The 19,831-nt window shown below is 57.0% G+C and overlaps 1 protein-coding gene across 5 annotated transcripts; it reads right to left on the reverse strand.

Moving 5' to 3' along the window:
- Nucleotides 1-779: 779 nt before the first annotated feature.
- Nucleotides 780-12,276, reverse strand: SIK1 (salt inducible kinase 1). Of its 5 annotated transcripts, XM_036444950.2 has the most exons (14): nucleotides 12,111-12,276; nucleotides 11,445-11,612; nucleotides 10,741-10,857; nucleotides 8,282-8,345; nucleotides 7,971-8,132; nucleotides 7,689-7,813; nucleotides 7,474-7,597; nucleotides 6,613-6,830; nucleotides 6,155-6,304; nucleotides 5,614-5,736; nucleotides 5,283-5,496; nucleotides 4,480-4,755; nucleotides 3,575-3,806; nucleotides 780-3,104 (listed from the first exon to the last, which is right to left on the reverse strand). In XM_036444950.2, the coding sequence occupies exons 2-14, from the start codon at nucleotides 11,598-11,600 to the stop codon at nucleotides 2,720-2,722; spliced, it is 2,346 nt and encodes a 781-aa protein (XP_036300843.1). In that variant the 5' UTR covers nucleotides 11,601-11,612; nucleotides 12,111-12,276; the 3' UTR covers nucleotides 780-2,719. The 5 variants fall into 5 exon arrangements, with proteins under 5 accessions (XP_036300843.1, XP_036300844.1, XP_036300845.1 ...); XM_036444951.2 differs by lacking the exon at nucleotides 5,614-5,736; XM_036444953.2 differs by lacking the exons at nucleotides 780-3,104; nucleotides 3,575-3,806 and adding an exon at nucleotides 3,817-3,860.
- Between the last annotated feature and the right edge of the window lie 7,555 nt (nucleotides 12,277-19,831).

A 19,831-nucleotide genomic window follows, 5' to 3' on the forward strand; every position in this document is an offset into this window, starting at 1 on the left:
TCATCCTCAGATGGACTCGGGGGCGAGTCCACCCCTGGCTGTTGTGACCAATGCTGCCATGAACAAAGGTGTGCAGAACCTATTCGCACCCCTGCTCAGTTCCCGTGTCTGTGCCCAGCAGTGGGATTGCTGGGCCATAGGGTGATTCTGTTCACTTGCTATGGGATAGCCAGACTGTCTCCAACCAGCAGCACACAGAAGTTCCAATTATTCTCTCGCCAATGCTTATGTGGGGTTTTTTCTTTTTTTTTTTTTTTATAATGACCATCCTTATGGGTGAGAAAAAGTTGCAAGCTTTTAACCAGAAAATATTTCCCAGGTGCTAGAAGGTGGCAAAGCCAGCTTGAACAGACCAGGAAGTCTGGCTGTCAGGCTTCCAAATCCCTGACTTACAAGTATAATAGCTTCAGAGACCATTAGGAAAAAGTAGAGAGAATGGTGCCTAGGAAGAACCAGCTGTGAACAGATGTGGGTGTTTAGAGGTTCAGCAGATTAAGAGCCTGCCCCCTGAGAAGGGGCCTGAGAACCTGCGAGGCCTGGCACACACCCTCAATGCCAACCTCAGGCCGCTCCTCTCTGTACCCTGACCACACCACTGCCAGGCGAGGGGAGTGGTGTCTGCAGCTAGGTGCTGCCAGTTCTCTGCGGCCAGGCTGAGTGCAGGAGTTGGCACCGGGCCCTCTTCTTTACGATCTGAGCCGTCAATGAGCCTGGAGGACTTGGCCTCAGGGAAGCGGCCGGAAGGTAAGCCCACAGAGAGCCACGGGAAAAAGTCAAGGTTTTCCCCCCAATATTTTATTTAAATATTAAATTAAAAAACATACATCCACTAATCATTTGGCATACATTTGTCATGTTAACATAAGAAACAAAATAATTCAGTTATAGTAAAAAAAAAAAAAAACCAAGAAAAAAAACACACCACCAAACCATATACATCTTAAACAGATCACATAGTGCCTTTGAACAGGCTACTGCATTCATTCGGGAACAGCACTGTGAAGAAACCTATAAAACACACGTCACACACACTGAAACAAGACATACACCTGGACTGACAGCAACGAGAAAGAAAACCACGGTGACAGTAAAGTGCTTGTCATTGTTCTGAGGCCTTTGATCTCTGGGTTAGAACAGAACTGATCTTCAAAAGGGAGACTGGTTCTGTGCTGGACTCCACGTGCTGCTGTCTGTGAGGAGGCCAAGGCCCACGACCCCAGGCCCTCTCAGTCCCCAACCTTACCAGCCAGCAGAGGCCTCGGGGAGTTCTCCGTGGCCAGGCGCAAGGACAGGCCTTTGCCCAATCATTGAAGCAGCCACAGAGCAGCAGCAGTGGTGGCAGGAGGACGGTAAGCAGCAAGCTGGGCAGACCCAAGGCCAGCAGGGGCCGTGTCCTCTCTGAGCCACCACCTCCCCCTCCCCTCCAGAAACTCCGGTGATCTTTGGCTTTATAAATGCCGACCTTCCCCTGCCGTCATTACCTGTTAATACTGAGGGTGAGAGCCAAGGGAGCTGAAGGCACCTGGGGGGGAAGGACCAGTGCTGACCAGGCGGAGGGAGCACGCGGCAGAGGGAGCCCGCGCCACCTGAGCCACCACCTGGTCTACCTGCCAGGTAAGGGCAACCTGCCTCCCTCCTCCACACGGATCTGGGTAGCACTTTGTAACATTGCCAGAGGGGAACTGAAACCAGGAACACAAAGGTGTAGTAAAAAATATAAAAAATAAGTAGTGTCTGTCTATTTATACACATATACAGTATCTGCTTAAAAAGGAACAAAGCTTGAACAACAATGACCTGACCTCTCAGTTCATGTTCTTGAACAAAGGCCTAACCGGTCCGGGCCTGGGGAAGGTGGGCCGTGAGTGCAGGCAGTCACCGCTCCTGCCCGTCCCAGCTTCGCTCTATTGCACATCCCCCCGTCGGTTGTTCTTTTTGGACCCTGATAATGAAATGCGTAAAAACGTAATTAGCAGCGGAAATAAGATGTGCGGCAGGAGGTTCCGAGGACTCCTGGAACCGACCACCGGGCAGTTCGTAAAACCCCCGTCCAAACCAGGAAAACGGGATCCTCTGTGTTTTGACCTCGGGGGAGAGAATTCCAAGAATTTGCAGATTATCTTCTCCTGGGCTGGCCATTAGAGCTTTTTAAAAACATGTATAAAGCACAAAGTTCACAGCTTTCATCCGAAGCATAAATGTTTCAGGAAGTGGAGGACTGTCCATTAGAAACAGATGCTGCTCAACCCCGCACGTGCACACATGTGGTGGATGCGCACACACTTGCTCCCACGGCATATGGCTCACGCAGCTTTGTCCACGGCAATGCCCTCCATGACCCGACGCGCCCATGGACGAGGGAGCTGATGGTCCCCTCCTGCTGCCATCTGACCCACAGTGGCGCTGGCCTGCCTGTGAGCGGGGCCAGCCCTGTCCTGTTTTGTCGCTTCCCTCTTTCTCCCTCCTGTCCACCCACCCCCACAACACACCCTCAATTATTATTTTTCTTCAGAAACTTTCCAGTCCCTACTCACAGCAGCAGCTGTTCAGTGCAAGGAGAAAATAAAACAAAAATTAAAAAAGCCAAAACACCAAACGTATTGCTTGTTTTGCTTCTCGGAAGTTATTGGCTTTGAGTCCGGAATCGCCTTCACATACTCTGAGGTTATTGCTTCGAGGAGTCGGCAGCCCATGCGGGAGGAGGGTGGCGTGGTGGCCCTCACTGCACCAGGACAAACGTGCCCAGCTGGCCTGAGGTCAGGTCCTCCATCTCACAGTCCCCCTGCGGCAGCCCCATGGGGTCAAAGCCCGGGGGCAGCATGGCGAAGTGTGGCTGCAGGGGTGCGGCGGCAGGGAGGGGTGCCGTGGCAGTGCTGATGTGCAGGTGGGTGTCCAAGAGGTGGGCCGCCGAGGATACCGGGGAGACCCCGGCCTGGAGGAGGTGCGGTGGCAGCAGCAGGCCAGGCCCCAGCCCCAGCTCCTTCTGGAGTCCCGACACAAGGAGGGCACTGTCACAGGGGGCCAGGACCAGTGGGACTGGGGGCAGCTGGGGAGCCTGCTGGCAACTCGGCGGGGCTGCTGGGTGGTGCTGTAACTGCAGCAACCTGGAGGGACAGGAGAACAGGGAGGGGAACAGGTCACTGCCAGCTCTGAGCGCTGCTCCTCCTGACAAATTCCACCCGGCCAGGCTCAGGCACCACCGGGTTTCCACGCCCGTGGAAGTGCTGGCTGGAACAGCCCAGAACACGAAATGCTGTGCGTGACTAATTCCGTGAGCAATTCCTGACATTTCCACTCTGCCGTGCTTTTACAGCAGCTCAGAGATGCCAACCAGAGGTGACATTCTTATTCATGCCCCCCTCCACCCCCCTCTTACAGGCTTCAAAGTGACAAAACCTGACTGCTCCCCACCTCTGCCACCATTTGCGGGAACAAGGCCCACGGATCTCCCCACACGTGGTGGAGGGAAGGTACACGCATCTGATTACATGGAGAAGGGGGAACTAAGAAACAAGGTGGCTCAAGAAATCCCAATGGACGTGAGTCAGGGGCAACTAGTGCGGAGCAGGCATACCTTTGCTGGTGCAGCACCTCCTCCAGCAGGCTCCTGCCCTCCCGGCTGCTGGCCCCGCTGCCATGCAGGCCCGGGCTCTGAGCGGGCAGCTGGAAGGCGCTCAGGCCTCCCCGAGCGGCCCGGCTGGAAGAAGGCTGGCACACCTGGCGAGCCAGCCCCTTGATCTTGTTCAGGCCCAAAAACCCTTTGGTCCTTGCGTTCTTCCGCAGCTGCTGCCGAAAGGCTTTCAGGCCTGGGGAGAGGCAGAGGAAGATGGTCTATGACCCTCCAGGGAACCAAGGCTGGGATCCCTGACGGAGGGGAGGAGGGAGGAGGAGCGGGCAACATGGAAATGATAGGAAAAAGGACTGGTATGCTTTCCTACAGGGCTGAGGGTGCTCTCTGGTCATCTAAATACTTCCCATGATCCCCCACCCCGCTCCCTGTCCCCCGTGCAGGGTTAGGAAGTCATCTTTTTAAGGTCTGGTTTGGGGCAGCAGTGCCAGTACTGAGTAGGCATGCACCTGGGCAGACTGAGATCCTCTGTGGAAGGGCACGAACAGTGCCACGGAACTAGGGAGGGAGCTCAGGGCCCCCAAGCCCTGGGTGACATGGTGGGAGCCCAGGCAGCCAGGTGTGGAGGGTCCCTCCCTGACTCCACCCCTCTCTAGGGTAGGAGCTGCTGCTTGGCACCCAAGTGTCTCTTGAGCTTCTAAGACCAGCCACTAGAGGCCAGGTGACTTTGTCCCGGGACACCAGGCTGTCCAGAGCCCAGTGGCACCTTCGATTTGCCCAGGGAGCACTGCTGCTCCACCCAGGCCTGGCTAGGGAAGGGGGAACCTCTGCCTTCCAGGACAAAGGGACACCTGCCAGGGCCACCCGGCATCTGGAGGGGAAGGTGGAAAGAGAGTGAAAGGGGAAGTCACCTTGAGTGAGTGAGGTGTCCGAAGCCCTCCGGCCTTCCTGGAAGCTGACGGGGAGCAGGGCAGCTCCGCCCAGGGCCCCCTGCGCCTGCAGCACCGGGGTGGCAGACTGGGCCCCCAGCAGCGGTGAGGCCAGTTTGAGTGGGGAGCAGGTGCCCACCAGCCCCTGAGCAGCCAGGCATCCACTCAGCCCCGCCGGGCTCTCCCCCGCCGAGAAGGTCAGACAGCTGTCGGAGCTGGTGCCTTCTGAAGGGCTCGCCGACGAGGAGATGACTATGCCTGCGGAAGGAGCAGGGTGCTCTTGGTGAGGAGGCACAGGCTCCCCATGGCCAATGCAACCCCCCAGCACCCACGTCACATTCCCCATGCCCACAGCAGTGACTCTCAGGCCCCTGGGTAGCCCTTGAGGCCCACCGACAGAGACAGACAGCTGTACTGTCCTCCCCACATCGATCCTCAACCTTGGGGGGAGTGGGAGACTGTGGCAGCCAGAGGCCAGGGAGCCCTGACGGCCAGCCAGTGCGGAGTCCTGGCTGCAGGTGACATGTGGAGCTGACCGAGGACACAGAAGGGGCAGGAATGAGGACCTGTCCTCCTGGCACCTGGGGGCAGCTAACGCCCCTGTCCCCACCACGGAATGACCTCTTGGAGTGTCTACGAGGGACCCTTGAGGCCTCGGGGGTTAAACCCAGGAACTGCAATCAGAAGGAGCCACCCTGCACAAACCGTGTGCTTTGCAGGAGCTCCTTGTAGTCCCAACCGTAAACCCACCCGCCGGGCTGAGCTCCGCCCACGTGGGCACTCACATGGAGGGATACTTGGGGAGAAGTTGGAGACCTCGGCCAGCGTGTGCCTCCGGACCGTGCTGCCGGGCAGGGGTCTCTGTGCCTCCGGCTCCTCCTTCAGGCCCTGGCCCTGCCTGACCTCCTCACTGATGGTCGTGTCCAGCAGGCTGCTGGGGGAGACCGAGCGGTGCCGGAACACGCCGTTGCAGTTGGTGTCCACGGGGAAGAGCAAGGGCTGTGCGGGAAGGAAATAAACCAGTGACCCTGGGCTCTGGGTGACCTGGCATGGGGTCATCACCACCGCCGGGAACGAGACAAGCCCCCGCCCGACGCCGCCCTCGCACTCACACACCTGGAGCGAGCTGTGCAGGTCACAGTCCATTTCGGCCTGCAGGATAGACTGCCCCAAGGTCTGGGGCTGTGGGCACAGGAGCGAGGACCGGAACGCTTCACCGGGGAGGACTTCCTGAGGCACCTGGGAGCCAGCACAGAAGGATAGAAGCTGTCAGTGGCTCTGGGGTAACCACGATCATCCCAAGAAAGACCATGCTGGCCTCACTCTGGCACCAGCAGGTGTGAGCCACCAGCTGACCAGGCTCAGGACACGTGCACCCACCCTCCGAGGCTGCGCATATGGAAGTGACCAGGGGGAGGCACAAAGAGGTCAGCATCAGGGGCAACTGGCCATAGGCGGGGCCTGATCCTCATCAGAATGACTAGCACCCCCTCTTCTCCATGCATCCTCTGGTCTGGAGTTCACAGGGGAACCCCAGCCCCAACCCAGGGCTTAACGGATGGGGGGACAAAATGAATAGGGGGACTGGGGCTCAGCTGAGCCAGGGATTTCTAACTCAGGGGACACAGGGTGGGGCTTTCGGAGGTTCCCCCCTCACCTCCAAACTGCTGTGATCCAAGCTCCTGGGCCTCTGCTGCCGGGCAGGGCCCGGCCGGGCTGCCGGCGGGGTACTGCGGTACTCCTTCAGCCGCTCCAGGAGGAGGTAATAAATGGCTGCGAAGTGATTGTAGCTGCTGTTCTGCAGTGACTGGGGGAGGCAGAGAGGCAGAGAAGCAGGTTATAGCCAGGCCAGAGAGAGGACTGGAACAGCAGGGTGGCCGCGTGCAGGTGGCATTCGGGACTTCTCCTCGGGTCACTGAGGCTCCCTGACAAGGCTGTTCCCAGGGTTATTCTTGGGTGGCCCAGAATATCCTTCAGAAAAGTGGACAAGCCGGCCCTTAAATTAGCCCGTGTTCCCATTTTAACTCAACTAGCAACTGACTGCTTTTCCCGATAAAGCTGCTCACTTCCCACCCCAAGAGCAGGCAAGGCGGGGGGAGGGATGGCAGGGCTCACCTCCACGGTCCTCTGCCGGTCCACCCCGAGGGTCTGCATGATGCCCAGCACCTGCTCGTCGTAGTCGCCCAGGTTGGAGTTGTAGCTGAGTGTGCTGGAGGGGCGAGTGTGTGGCAGCGTGGGGTCGGCTTGCATCCACCGGTGCTGCCGGATCTGGGCGATGCTGATGCGCTTGGCAGGGTCCACCACCAGCATGCGGCGGATCAGCGTCTCACAGTCTGGGGTCAAGGGAGGCGCACTGAGCTGTGCGGATCGCCTGTGCACACGGTCCCCACCGCCCACCGGGATGCCAGCTCAGCCCTGCAGGGGACGAGCTCCCTTCATGGAAGCAATCAGACATGGGACCATTCTAAAGACCACCAGTGCCAGGAGCACTGACCTGGGCCAGTGGCTCAGACCAGCCACCAAAGAATGCCCCCCACTGAGGGGTGGGTCTCTGAATGGGACACAGTCCTCCTAATGTGCCTACAGAGACCACTTAGCCTCCCCATTCTGCTGTGACCACACAGGCCAGTGGACATCTTTACTGAACGGACGAGGAAAGCACAAGTGTGAGCAGGTGAGACTCGGGGGGCACTTGGCGGGGACTCCAGAGACCGAGCCTTCAGCCAGCTCCAGGAGGCACCCTCAGAGGAAGGCACCTGTCCGCCCGTAAGTAGGGCTCAAAACACACCCCATGGGTTGGGTTTCTTTTGCAGGTAAACACCCTACAGGAACACCGGCCTGACTCAGACCCAGAAGACAGTCAAGCAGGCATTTCAGGAAGTAAATTCCTCCACCTACTCCTCCTCCTAAGCTCCCATTCCAGGTTCCCATCAGCACCTGCCCGCCTGCCCGGGAGAAGGCTCGGCGCACACCTACCTCGAGACATGAAGAAGGGGATCCGGAACCGGCCCTCGAGCACCCGCTGCCGCAGGGCCGGCAGGCTGGGCCCATCGAAAGGGAGCGACCCGCAGACGAGCACGTACAGCACCACGCCAAGGCTCTGCAGACAACCAGACAGCGCGGTCAGGCCTGCCGCCTTACCACACCTCCCAGTGCTGGCCCCTAACGCTGGCAGCGCACAGGGCTCCTACCCAGATGTCGAGCTGGGGGCCTTCGTACTCCTTCCCCTCAAAGACTTCTGGCGCCGCGTAGGGGGGGCTCCCACACCAGGTAGACAGAGGCTCTCCTGACTTGTAGAAGTTTCCAAATCCAAAGTCTGAAAGACAAAGAAACAGATGAAGTTGTGGTGGAAACAGTAGGGGCCTCAGTTTCAAAGTTTACGAGCAAAGAGCACCAGGACCCTGGCTTGCACATACCCCCCCTCCCTCAAGGCAGCGCTTCCCGGGTGTGGGGCGAGGGGGCGCCCTCCTCACCTGCCAGCTTGATGTCCATGTTGCCGTCCAGCAGCAGATTCTCGGTCTTGAGGTCCCGGTGCACGATGTGGTGGCTGTGGCAGTACTCCACGGCCGACAGAATCTGCCAGAACTTCTTCCGCGCTTCATCCTCGCTCAGGTGCCCATTGGAAGTCAAATAATCTGAGGAGCGACAGAACAAAATGATAGCTCCCAAACCCACAGCGAATGCTGAGGAATGTTAAGGTGGACGGCCCCCAACCTTAGAGGAGCAATTCCTGACAAGAGAGCACTATTTGTTTTTCAACAGGTATTAAAAGTAAGTGGCTTACCAAACATCTCTCCATTCTTTGCAAATTCGGTGACAATGTAAAGCATATCCTTTGTTTCCATTACCTAAAAAATAAAGACCTAAACATTAAACCACACGAAGAGAGAACATACTGAAGGTATCAGTAAACCACCTGAACTCGGGGAATTCACTTCTCCAGATGAATGCACTTATTATTTTTGGAAAGAAAACATACAAACAAACCAACAAAAAACTTCTGCAATAAAGAAACAAACAAGGGATTCCTATTCAGGAGTGTTTTTTCAAAGTCAGAGGTGAATTCCTCACGGGCCTGCCTGTCCGGATATATCTTGGCTCAGAAAAGGTCTAAGTGTATTCGAATGCTCCTGCACCGTAGTTTTAACTCACTTTGTCTCACCCGCCAGAGGATTCTGGCAGCTACAGAAGTGAAAGAAGCGATTCGAGAGTTCTGCTCGAGCTTTCTTCCAGAAGCCTAGCAGGCAGCAGGTTATTCACACCAACAGCCAGCACGGCTGAATAATAGATGGCAAACACCCCTTCCCCAATGCGCTGGTAACATGATTAAGTAGGCCACAAAAAGCCGGTCTGCCAGGTACGCCACCACAGTCCGCTCTGTGTACAGACAACTGCTCAGCATGTGTCAGCAGCAACAGCCAGTGGAGGGCACACCTTACAGGGCCCCTTCCTGAGCGAGAATTCTCTTTCACTTTGAAAAATTGTCTTAAAAGAATTTAAAACATAATTAAGAAACAAGATAAAATTCAAATATTTATCCTGAAAGTAAAATGAACTCCTATCCAGGCATTTTAAAAGGGAGATAGAGAGATAATCCATTATTACAGAAAAAGATTTCTTCAGGGCTCAAAACATAGCTATTCCTTAAAAAAAAAAAAAAAAAAAAAAAAAAAGAATACTTTAAACACCACTGCTTTGTGCTGTAAATCCAAAAAGCAAAGCAAACACCAGGCGGTTTAGCTAGAATTTTCATAGCCCTTGCCCTGGATGTGTGTAACAAGTTCATTCCTTTTCTGGGGGGGGGGGGGGGGGGGAGACGGAGAAAGGATGAAGAGTGGATGTGTTTTAAGTTTAAAAAAAACAACAACAAAAAAACCTCAAGGAAAGAGTCTAGTGTCTCCCCAAGGCTCTGGGCCTGCGCCAGCTGGATGAAAATCAGACACCATGTCAAAGCCAGAGTAAGTACCATCCGGCTGTCCCCACAGTCAGAGCAGCCACAGAGCAGTAAGAAAGCCCACGCCAGGAAAGTCCTCGCTTGGATCGGGTGGCCACATGGGGGCCATCGGGCCAGGAGGACAAGGAAGTCACACTCTGGCTCATCCCTCCACTCGGTCAGAAGCAGACCGGGGTCGGCCCACTCGCGGAAACAGGCTGGGCACATTTCTCAGGCGCTGACATCAGTGACCCAGGAGGAAACGGCTCACCCAGGCGGCAACTTACAAACGACAACAGAAACAAAACACAAGCCGGGGAGCAGGTGACACAGCAGAGAGCAGGTGACAGGTGATGTGAGTGCCGCACTTAGCGACGGTGAGTAAACTGTCATCTGAAACACAACCCCGATGACAACGTCCACCTTCATTTTAACCGAGCCAAGAGCCTTCCGAGGGGTAACTTCCAATTAAGTCCCGTCTCCTGCCCACAGTACTCTGAGCCCTGCCAGCCACACAAACACTCCCACCATCCCGTATTCGTCCCAGTCTCCTGGGGTTTGTGGGAGTCATGGAAAGGAACTTACAGCCAACACAACTGGACAAAGTAGCGAGCATTTGCAAAGAATTTATTCTCTAGCCCGAGACCACTTCATCGTCACAGAAGTGGCCGCTAAGTAAGAGACTGCTTTGCTGTCCTAATTAGACCAGCACTTGTTTTCCAGAGATATACTTTATTCGTCTCGACAGGAGAACAAAAATAAAGTCACAAAACAAACCAACCAATGGACAGAGTCAAGCCTGTTCTTAGCGTGGACTAACTAGCAAGCTCTCGCTCTCTGCTTGGATGGGAGTATACGTGGGGAAGACAGGAGCTCAGCACTGCCTTTGCAAAGGTGAGTTTACAGAAACTGGTAAAAGTTTAATAATTATCTGCACAGGCAGGAGTTTCTAGTTTCTCTGGAATTTGTCCTTCTACACTAAATCCTTGACTTGTGTCCATACATAGATCCGGTTGTGTGAGCCTTGTAGTAAAGGCAATAATATCGCACCTCCATGCGCTTAAAGCTGGGACAAACCACAACAACAAATAAGATCCTCACGAAGCAAATCTCAATTATGACCCCAAAGCAAGAAGATAACTGCAAGTAAATCTTCAACACTTACAGAAATCCACCTATTTACCTTATACCACCAACCCCCGACCCCCACATACACTCAGAGAGAGGGGGGCAGTCTCCAGACCTAGGTTGTTGGACATAAAAATGAACGCGCTTGCTGGAAGGCAGAGAAAGGCAAATGGGATCCTTACCTGATAAAGCTTTATGATATGGGGATGATTCAGAAGCTTCATGATCTGAACCTCACGGTATATTTTCTCCAAATTGCTTGAGTCTAGGCGTGTTTTATCGATTATTTTTATTGCTACCTATGGATTTTTAAAAAAGAATAAAGGGTATTTTTTAATTAAAAAAAACACACAATCTCTCACTTAACCAAATTTAAACATTTCATTTTTTGCAGGTTAACTTCTAAAACACTTTGTCCCCAAGAGGTCACAAAAAGTTGGGGTGTGGGGGGAGGCGGGGGAGGGGAATAACCAAAGTAATCCTTAATATGACAAAATAGCCGAAGTTGAATAATTGTACTAAGTCTTTGCGGGCTCACTTGGAAGGGCGTTAGTTAGCTCTGGATGGGAGAGCACTGCACCCCTGGTTATTAAATCCTTATCCTCTTTGCTGCCCCCTAACATTCGTACCAATTATGCAATCATAATATCAAACATGTTCCTTCTTTACCAAACTAAAAACTGTCGGCGTCTAGACCTTACAGGATGGACCCTACAAGGCAGGGGGTCCCACCCGGCTGGCTGCCCCGAGGCAGGGCCCGCCCCAGGCAGGGTCCACCTCAGGTAGGGTCCACCCACCCAGGGAGGGTGCACCCCAGGCAGGGTCCCCCCCCAGGCAGGGTGCACCAGGCAAGGTCCGCCCCGGGTCGGTCCCGAGCCCCACGCACCTGGGTCTTGGTGACGCGGTGCCGCGCCAGCTTCACCACCGCGAAGTTGCCTTTGCCCAGGGTCCGCTCGATGTCGTAGAAGCCCACCCGCAGGGGCTTCTGCGGACCCTGGCTCCCGCCCGCTGGGGCCGCGCTGAACTCCGACATGATCACCATGGCTCCGGGCACCTGCGGGCGCAGGGAGCTCAGCGCCCGCCGGACCCCGCGCCCGCCCGCCCGCCCCGCCGTCCGCGCTCCGCTCCGCTCCTCCGGCGCCCCGGAGCCCGGAGCCCGGAGCCCGAGGGGCGCGCGGACCCGCTCCCACCCGCCGGAGATCGGCTCCATCGCGGCCCCCGGAGCGCCCCGTCCCGCCGGGCGAGGACCCGCTCCCCGCGGCCAGTGCCGTTCCAGCCCCCGAGCCACCTCAGCCCCGCGGGGCGCGTGGACCGAACCAGCCCCTCGCGCCCCGGACCGTGTTCCCCGCCGCCCGCCGCCGTTCCAGCCGGAACTCCGGAGCCCTTCCCGCCGAGGGGTCCGCGGACCCGCGCCCGCCGCCCCACAACAAAGGGGGAACGGCGGCCGCGGGACCAGCGGCGTCCGGCCCGCACCCGCGGGGCCGCCGGAGACAGAGCCCGGAGCCCGGCCGCCCGCCCCGCGCGCCACGGCGCCGCCCGGCCGGCGCCTCACCTCCGCCGCTCCCGGGGCCCCGAGGCTCGGACGCCGCTCGCGCGGGCCCCGCCGACCGCTCGGCCGCTCGTGTGGCTCAGGCGCCTGCCGCTCGGATCGCCGCCGCTACCGCCGCTGCCGCCTGTGCCTCCGGCCGGGCTGCGCCGCATGTCAGCTCTGAGGCCGCGCCGCGCACCCGGCCGCACGCCCCGCCCCCGGCCCCGCCCCCGGCCGCCCGGCCCGCCCCGCCCCCGGCCCGCCCCCGGCCGCCCCGCCCCTCCGCGCGCGGGATGGATGCAGCCCCATTGACGTCGCTTTGACGCCGGAACGACGCGTGGCTCCGCGCCAGGCGGAGGGAGAGCGGGAGATCGGGCCGTTGCCAAGAGACAGGCGGCTCTGACGCGCGCGCTGATGAGGCCGTCGCCCTGGCGACCGAGGGGCGGTGACGTCAGGGGCGTCGGGCGCCTGAGGCCCGCGGAGGTCCGCCCGCGCTCGCGTTCCAGCCGGCGCGCGCCCCCTACCGGGCTCTGTGGGCGCTGCGAGCGGCTTAACCCTTATGCCCCCGCATTTGCTCGTGCCTCCTCTTCTCTCTCTTTTTAAAAAATATATTTTATTGATTCTTCAGAGAAGAAGAGAGAGGGATAGAGAGTTAGAAACATCGATGAGAGAGAATCATCCATCAGCTGCCTCTTGCACATACCCCCACTGGGGATGTGCCCACAACCAAGGTACATGCCCTTGACTGGAATCGAACCTAGGACCTTTCAGTCCGCAAGCCAAGGCTCTATCCACTGAGCCAAACCGGTTTCAGCACGCCTCCTCTTCTCACACCCACACCCCCGAAAGGCTTGGAACTAGCGCTGTTCCAAAACCCCCGAAGTGCAGCGCAGCTGGGCCCTCTTGGGACTCCTACTCCAGAGTCCCAGTTATCGGAGTTCGGGTCCCCGGTGCCCCCCAATTTCCGTCGGAGGTGCTAGGCCTTGGAGCCTCTATTAGAGAAAGTAACCAGGTGAGACTAAGGAAACCTCCAAGAACGAGGCCACAGGCAGTGCCAGATGACAGCACGCCGGCTTCCACCGAGGGAGCCCACCCAGATCCCCTGGCACCGCCAGGGACCCTCTGGAGCATGGCAGCAACATATTCCAGAACCGTGGGGCCACCCAACTTCGACTTCTCTTGTTTTGTGCGAATCTTAATTGTTCAGGAGTTATAAACAAGTGCAAGAAATCTGGTCAGCATCTCTGTCAAGCGACCACCAGCACCAGGGTTGGTGCCCTAAGCAGCGGCTGGTGCTGCAGCCCCCAGCGCTCGGGAGTGGGTCCTGGCCCCACCCTAGGCGAGCCCTGCCCCTTTCCCCATCAGATACGCTGTCAGAAGCCAGCTGATTGCCGAGGGTCCTTTCTGAAGGAACTCGGCAGGTTGGAGAGAGGAAGAGAGGCCCAGTGGGCTGGTTTCCAGGGGGCCACGTGGAAGTGGACTCTGCTCACCGAGGTCTTCGGGTTCCCACGTCCTTGGGACCAGAGTCAGCAACACCCTCAGCGCAGCACATGGTGGCCCATTTGTGTGTGTGTGTTCATCGGACAAGTGTCCACAGAAGACCGGCTGTGTGATCTGTACTCAGACAGGGAGAGGACCCTGCCCTTGGTGGAGCAACCCCTCTGGGGAGGGCCAGTGGGTGCAGTCAGCAGGGAGGGAGGACTTCACCCCTTGGCAGACTGGACGCTTGGCGGGTTCCAGGGCATTTTGCCTGCTCTCTGGGCCACCTCCCTGTTTCCCCAGAGCTGCAGGGGAGCTGGGGGGGGGGGCAGGACCTGTGCCCCTTAGGACGGAGGTGCCTGGTGGCCTGATCCCACTGGAAGGGAGAGGATGAAAGTGGCAGCAGAGGACAATGTACATGGACATCGCTGCCCACGTTGTGTTCTTTGTGGCTCATTGCAAAATAAATGTTTCCTAAGGAAAGCCAGAAGGCGTTGTTTAAGTATCAGGAAGGCAGAAGTGTAGGATATCAACTCTGCATGGAACCCAGAATGATTTTTCCTGGCGTTCAGTAAGAATGCCGCTTCGCAGGAGGGGGTGGGGCGAGAGTTAAGTGAAATGGATACAGAGCCGGGGAGCCTGGCAGAGGGGAGGCTGTGGCGTGCGTGCGTGTGCAGCTGCCTGAGGCGGGCCCGCCTGCCAGGGCACCGAAGGGACGGGACGTGCTTCGCCGGGTGCCCAGCCGCCGGCCTGACCAAACATTTCCCAATCGCGCCCTCCCTGGGAGGAGGTTTGTGGGTCAGCGCGTTTGAAAAGGCCTTTGAAGGGCACTAGTACCAAGTCTTTCTCGTCCTTCAAAAATGCCCCTGTGTTACCTGTCCCCGGTTTACCCAGTGAGAACTGGGAGGAATATTTCTACTTCCTTCCAGCTGAAGAGTGTACCAGCGCTTTCTCCCCTTCCGGGAGCCCGCCAGCCTGTCCCAGGGAGAACAGGAAGAAGGACGCCGAAACCAGGGACCTGGATACTCTCACCTGCTGCCTCTCCTTTTGTGACTTCACAACTTCCTTTCCGCTCCTTATCCCCTCCCACCCGCCCGCCCCAGGCCTGTCCCGACTCCTTTCGAAAGGTCTTAGGTGTTTGCAAACACCTGGCTGGCTGTTTGGAAACATTCTGTCACGGATGAATGAAAACTGCAGCCAAAGGGCTGAAGCTGACTTCCCAGAAAGAGTCCCTGGACCCAGGTGCACTTGGCCCCTGCTGCCCGCCCTTCCGGATCAGCCCTGTGTGGGCGGTGGCCCCAAACCCTGGGTGGGAGCTGCTCTTGGACAATGCAGGCAGGGCAGAGGCCAACGGTGTCACCTCTCCCAGGGGGGAGGGCTCCTGCTGGCAACACCCTGAATTTGCCACTAAGGGGTCTCTGCTCCAGTGGGGGAGGCCCAGTGGGGAGAGGTCCTAGCGGCTTCTAGATGGATCCCAGCAGCCTCAAGTGGAACAAGATGAGCTGCTCCCTCAGCAGAATATTTCCCTGTACACTGGGATTAGCACTCTGTTTTCCCAAGTAGAAAAGTGGGTAGAAAATGTTCCGTAGAAAAGACAGAAATATATAAAGATGAGAACAAAAAGCACTGATGATGCTGCCGATGGTTCAGAGTTCTCCACCCGGCCTTTATCAGCACATGACTTCATCCTGCCTTTTCCGCAGCCGTGTCATTAAATGGTCATCAGAGCCATGTGTTTCAGCCGTCCGCCTGGAAGTGGCTGTGCCTGCCCCTGCTTACCCCCTCCTGTCCTCCCCCTCCATGCCGGCATCTTGGTCACTCGGAGGGGCCATCCCCCCTCCCCCCCTTTCTCTGCAAGACTTGCTTGTCTGAGAGCAGCCAGGTCAAGACTGGGTGCCTGGTCCAGCCTGCCCAGACCGCCCAGCCTGCCCAGGACTGCCCAGCCTGAAACCAGGACACCAGCCTGCCTAGGAGCGCCCAGCCTGGGGATTCTGGAGGCAAAGATGGGGAATCTCATAAACCAAGGGGCTTCCAGATGCCACTGGGGACCCGAAGGCTCAGGCCACCGCAGCAAAGCACCTCGTCTCCGTTGCCAAGGTGACTCGGAGGCCTCTGATTGCCCAGGAGGACACGTGGCACCGGGCTCCGCAGCCAGGTTTCTTGGTGCAGATTGCAAAGGTGTTCTCATTCTCTCTGACCTGGTTCCCATGGGATTTGGTATTGTTGCCGCGTTGTTTGTGTAAAAAGAAAGCACGCATATGTACGTCACAAGGAGGCAAAGACGTCATCAGCCTCCACTAATAAAAATGGCCATAAACTAGTCCCCAGACCAAGCGCCCCATAATGGTACGTCCCAGGCACATTGGGACAGCTAATGAGCCCTGCGCAGACCGAGGACCAAGGAGACAAAGTCCACTGGCACAAGCACACCCTCGTCATGCTGCGTCTCCACCGAGATCCCTGCTCAACCCGGTGAACAAAAGTTCGCTGAAGGAGGAAACTGCTTAGAACTAGGTGAGAGGTGTGTTTGCTTTTTTTTTTTTTTTTTTTTTTTTTTTTTTTTTTTTTTTAATGCTTTTATTGATTTCAGAGAAAGGAAGGGAGAGGGAGAGAGAGATAGAAACACTGATGAGAGAGAAGCATTGATCATTTGCCTCCTACACATCTCCTACTGGGATCAAGCCTGCATCTCGGGCTGTGCCCTGACCGGAAATCAAACCGTGACCTCCTGGTTCATAGGTCGACACTCAACCACTCAGCCACACCAGCAGGGCAAGGTGAGAGTTTTAAGGTGGGCAGAGCCTCTCAAGACCAGCTGTACCAGGAAGAAGCTCTAACCAGCCCTGCCTCAAGGCCAGGAAGCTCTGGGTCACCCCAGGACCTGGAAGGAAATCTCTAGAATCTTCTTCTCTCAAATAAACCATAGACACAAAGTCAGCAGGTCGGGTTCAGGACCTGGACCCCCAGGACTGGACCACAGAACTCGCAGATTCCCAGACCAGCTGGATTGCTTCAGCTTTCTCAGAACCGGTGCACAGGGGGACAGAGGGTGGGGCGGGCCCCCTTTCATTCCCTCGGCGCTGTCCCACGGCAGACATGAGCTGCTATTGGATGATGTGATGTGATTTGCTCCATGCAGAATCCAAAAGAAACTTAAGCACCTAAGCCAGTGTTCGGCAAACTCATTAGTCAACAGAGCCAAATATCAACAGCACAATGATTGACATTTCTTTTGAGAGCCGAAAACCGACTTCTGCACATGGGCCACGAAGTTCCAATCGCACTGTACGTGTGCACCTGCATGTGGTACTTTGTGGAAGAGCCACACTCAAGGGGCCAAAGAGCCGCATGTGGCTCATGAGCCGCAGTTGGCCACCGGCTGACCTAAGTAAATAGGGGAAGCACGGAGGTGTGGCCGAGGAGGCAAAGACGAGGGAAGCCGGCTCTCCCGGGAAGTCCACCCTCCGTCCAGGCCTGCAAACCCCACACAGGGTCCTGGCTGACGGAGGAGCACCGGCTGAAAGGTCTGTCTCCCCGCACTGCCCCCAGCTGGCAGCCTGCGCTGGCTCCCAGGACCTGGGCGGTCAGAGCAGAGGAGGAAGCTGGGCTTTGCGGACTCCGAGAAGCTCTGAGCCCAGTTCTCCGTCCCCACGGTCAGCTCTCTGCTCCTGGGAGCCCGCCCACAGCTTCCTCTCCATCCCTGTAAGAAGCCAGGTCCCCAACCACAGTGAGGTATCACTTCACATTCGTTAAAATGGCTATTGCTTTACTTTTCACAAAACCTGAAAATAACAAGTGTTGACAAGGATGTGGAGAAATCGAACCCTCACGCACTGCTGGTGGGAATGTAAAATGGTGTAGCCATTGTGGAAAATGGTGGGGGGGGGGCCCTAAAAAATGAAACATAGAATCACCATATGATCCAGCAATCCCACTTCTGGGCATAGATGCAGTATTCCCTGTTCCCGGAGGCATTACACACAACAGCCAAAGGCAGAGACAACCCAAGGGCCCCTGCACAGAGGAAGACAGGCCAGCGCAGCCTCGGAGTCCGCTGAGGGGCAGCCAGCTCAGGGTCAGGTTTGACTCACAGCCTTTTATTTCTATTTTAAATCACACCTGTGACTCATGGTCACGTTCTCCTGCAGAAATCAGACAGCACAGACAGACCCAAAGCCCTCCTTCCTCCCCAGGTGGCACGCTTTTTTCAGAGAGCTGGCACTTCACACACCTTAGGGTGGACGAAAGCGTGGGTGCCTGTGTGGGAGCATGTGGCATATATGTGGGTGGGTGCCTGTGTGTGTGCCTGTGACATTCGTGTGGGTGCCTGTGTGGGTGCATGTGGCAAATGCGTGGGTGGGTGCCTGTGTGTGTGCCTGTGTGTGTGCCTGTGACATGCATGTGGGTGCCTGTGTGGATGCATGTGGCATGTATGTGTGTGAGTGCCTATGACATGCATGTGGGTGTCTGTGACATGCATGTATGTTGGTGCCTATGACATGTGTGGGTGCTTGTGTGGGTGCCTGTGGCATGTAGGTGTGCTGTTTACGTGTCTCTAGCATATGTATGTTTGGGTGTCTGTGTAGGTGTACGTGGCATGTGTGTGGGTGCCTGCGACATGTGTGTGTGACTGTGACACGTGTGTAGGTGCATGTGGAATGTGTGTGTGCTGTTTACATGTCTCTAGCATGTGTATGTATGGGTGTCTGGGGGTGCATGTACACACATGCCTGGATCTGGGTATGGTCAAGGCTGCGTTCCCACTTTGGGGCTTTCCAGAACCGGGCCTCCAAGGGTGTCTGCCCCCACTGATAAAAATGAAATGAATGTTCTTGGGGTTACTCGGCCTTGAACACCCCACGGGCTGGGCGCCAGCTGTGGGGACCAAAGACAATACATTCCTGTGGAAAGGTGTTGGGTCGCCAGATCGAGGGCTGCATGAGGCGTGGACAGGCCAGGAGTCGGAGCCCACAGCGGGACAAATGGCTTCTCCTTCAGAGGCCCCAGCCGGGCGGGCAGCAGATCCACTGGGAGCACTGCCTGACAGTAGGCCTGGCCGGCCACGGGCAGGTCTGCAGGTGGGTTTGGATGCTGAGAAAACATCCCGTGAGGTGCAGTGAGTGGAGGGGCTCCAGTCTCACCCCATCCGTTGGTCCTTTGGTCCAGCTGTGGCCCTACCAGTCAGCCACCCACAGAGGGGAGCTCTCCCCCAAGGGCACTGGGGGCCCTGCAGCCCAGGAGGTGCCGTGGTTGGGTCCCTAGAGGCAGGGGGCCTGATGGAGACCCCACCCTCCAGCCATGGGGTGAAAGCTGGGGCCCTGAGACAGACAGCTTGACTCCACCCAGCCACCTGGTGCCGTGGCGGAGCTGCCCTCTCTCCTGCACAGGGTGACCAGGGTGGTCCTGGGGACTTAGCTGGCACCACAGGGTCAGCGCCACCACTGGAGCCCAGCCAGGACCTCTCTGGTGTGGGCTACAGCCTGGGACCATGTCCATTGCCATAGGGCAAAGGTGGACACCAGCAGGGCCCAGCGGGCCCCAGGGCTCCCAGGAGGCACCCACCTTCCCTGCAGGTGGCTCAGTGAGCCCGCCAGGCCTCTCCCCACCCCTGCACAGCCGTCATGGCTGATCTTACATGCGCAGGGTGCTGGGAACACTTGAGGGGCTTTCCACAGGTTTTGCAAGGGCGGGGGAATGTGGCCAGCTGGTCCCATATCTCCGGAGGGATGTCAGCTGGGTGACACTTCTGTCCCTGAACACCCGATCCTTATTGGAGTGCTGCCTGGGAGCCTCACAGCATGAGCAGGGAGCCGGGGGCGGGGGTCAAATTCCAGCCTTCCTCCAACTGGCTGACCTCAAGCCGGCCTGGCAACCAGGTGCTCTTCCGGGGGGGAGGGAGGGGTGGACAGCCGTCAGTCCCACATCAAACAGATAAACAGGGGAAAGAAGAAGGGAGCAGTGAGGGAGGCAGAGACCACGGGGTCCCCAGATCAAGGAACATCCCTTGGTATTAAAACCTGGGCTGCAGGCTCCCGGGTGGACAGAGCCCTGGGAGGTTTGGGAACGAATCACAAGGCCGCTTTACTCCTCAGATTTCATCTGGAAACACCAGCCCCGTAATCAGATTTAAGTTGTTTTATTTCTTCCCGTGCAGTACAGTAAGTTTTGTGGTCTCTGTGTGTAGAGAACTCTTTATATAAGGTTAATCCTTATCGGAGGATATTTTTCCATTTTTGTTTGTTTTATTTTATTTTATTTTTTTTATT

This window comes from Pipistrellus kuhlii, unplaced genomic scaffold (genome assembly GCF_014108245.1).
Source record: "Pipistrellus kuhlii isolate mPipKuh1 unplaced genomic scaffold, mPipKuh1.p scaffold_m20_p_2, whole genome shotgun sequence".
Lineage (NCBI taxonomy): Eukaryota > Metazoa > Chordata > Mammalia > Chiroptera > Vespertilionidae > Pipistrellus > Pipistrellus kuhlii.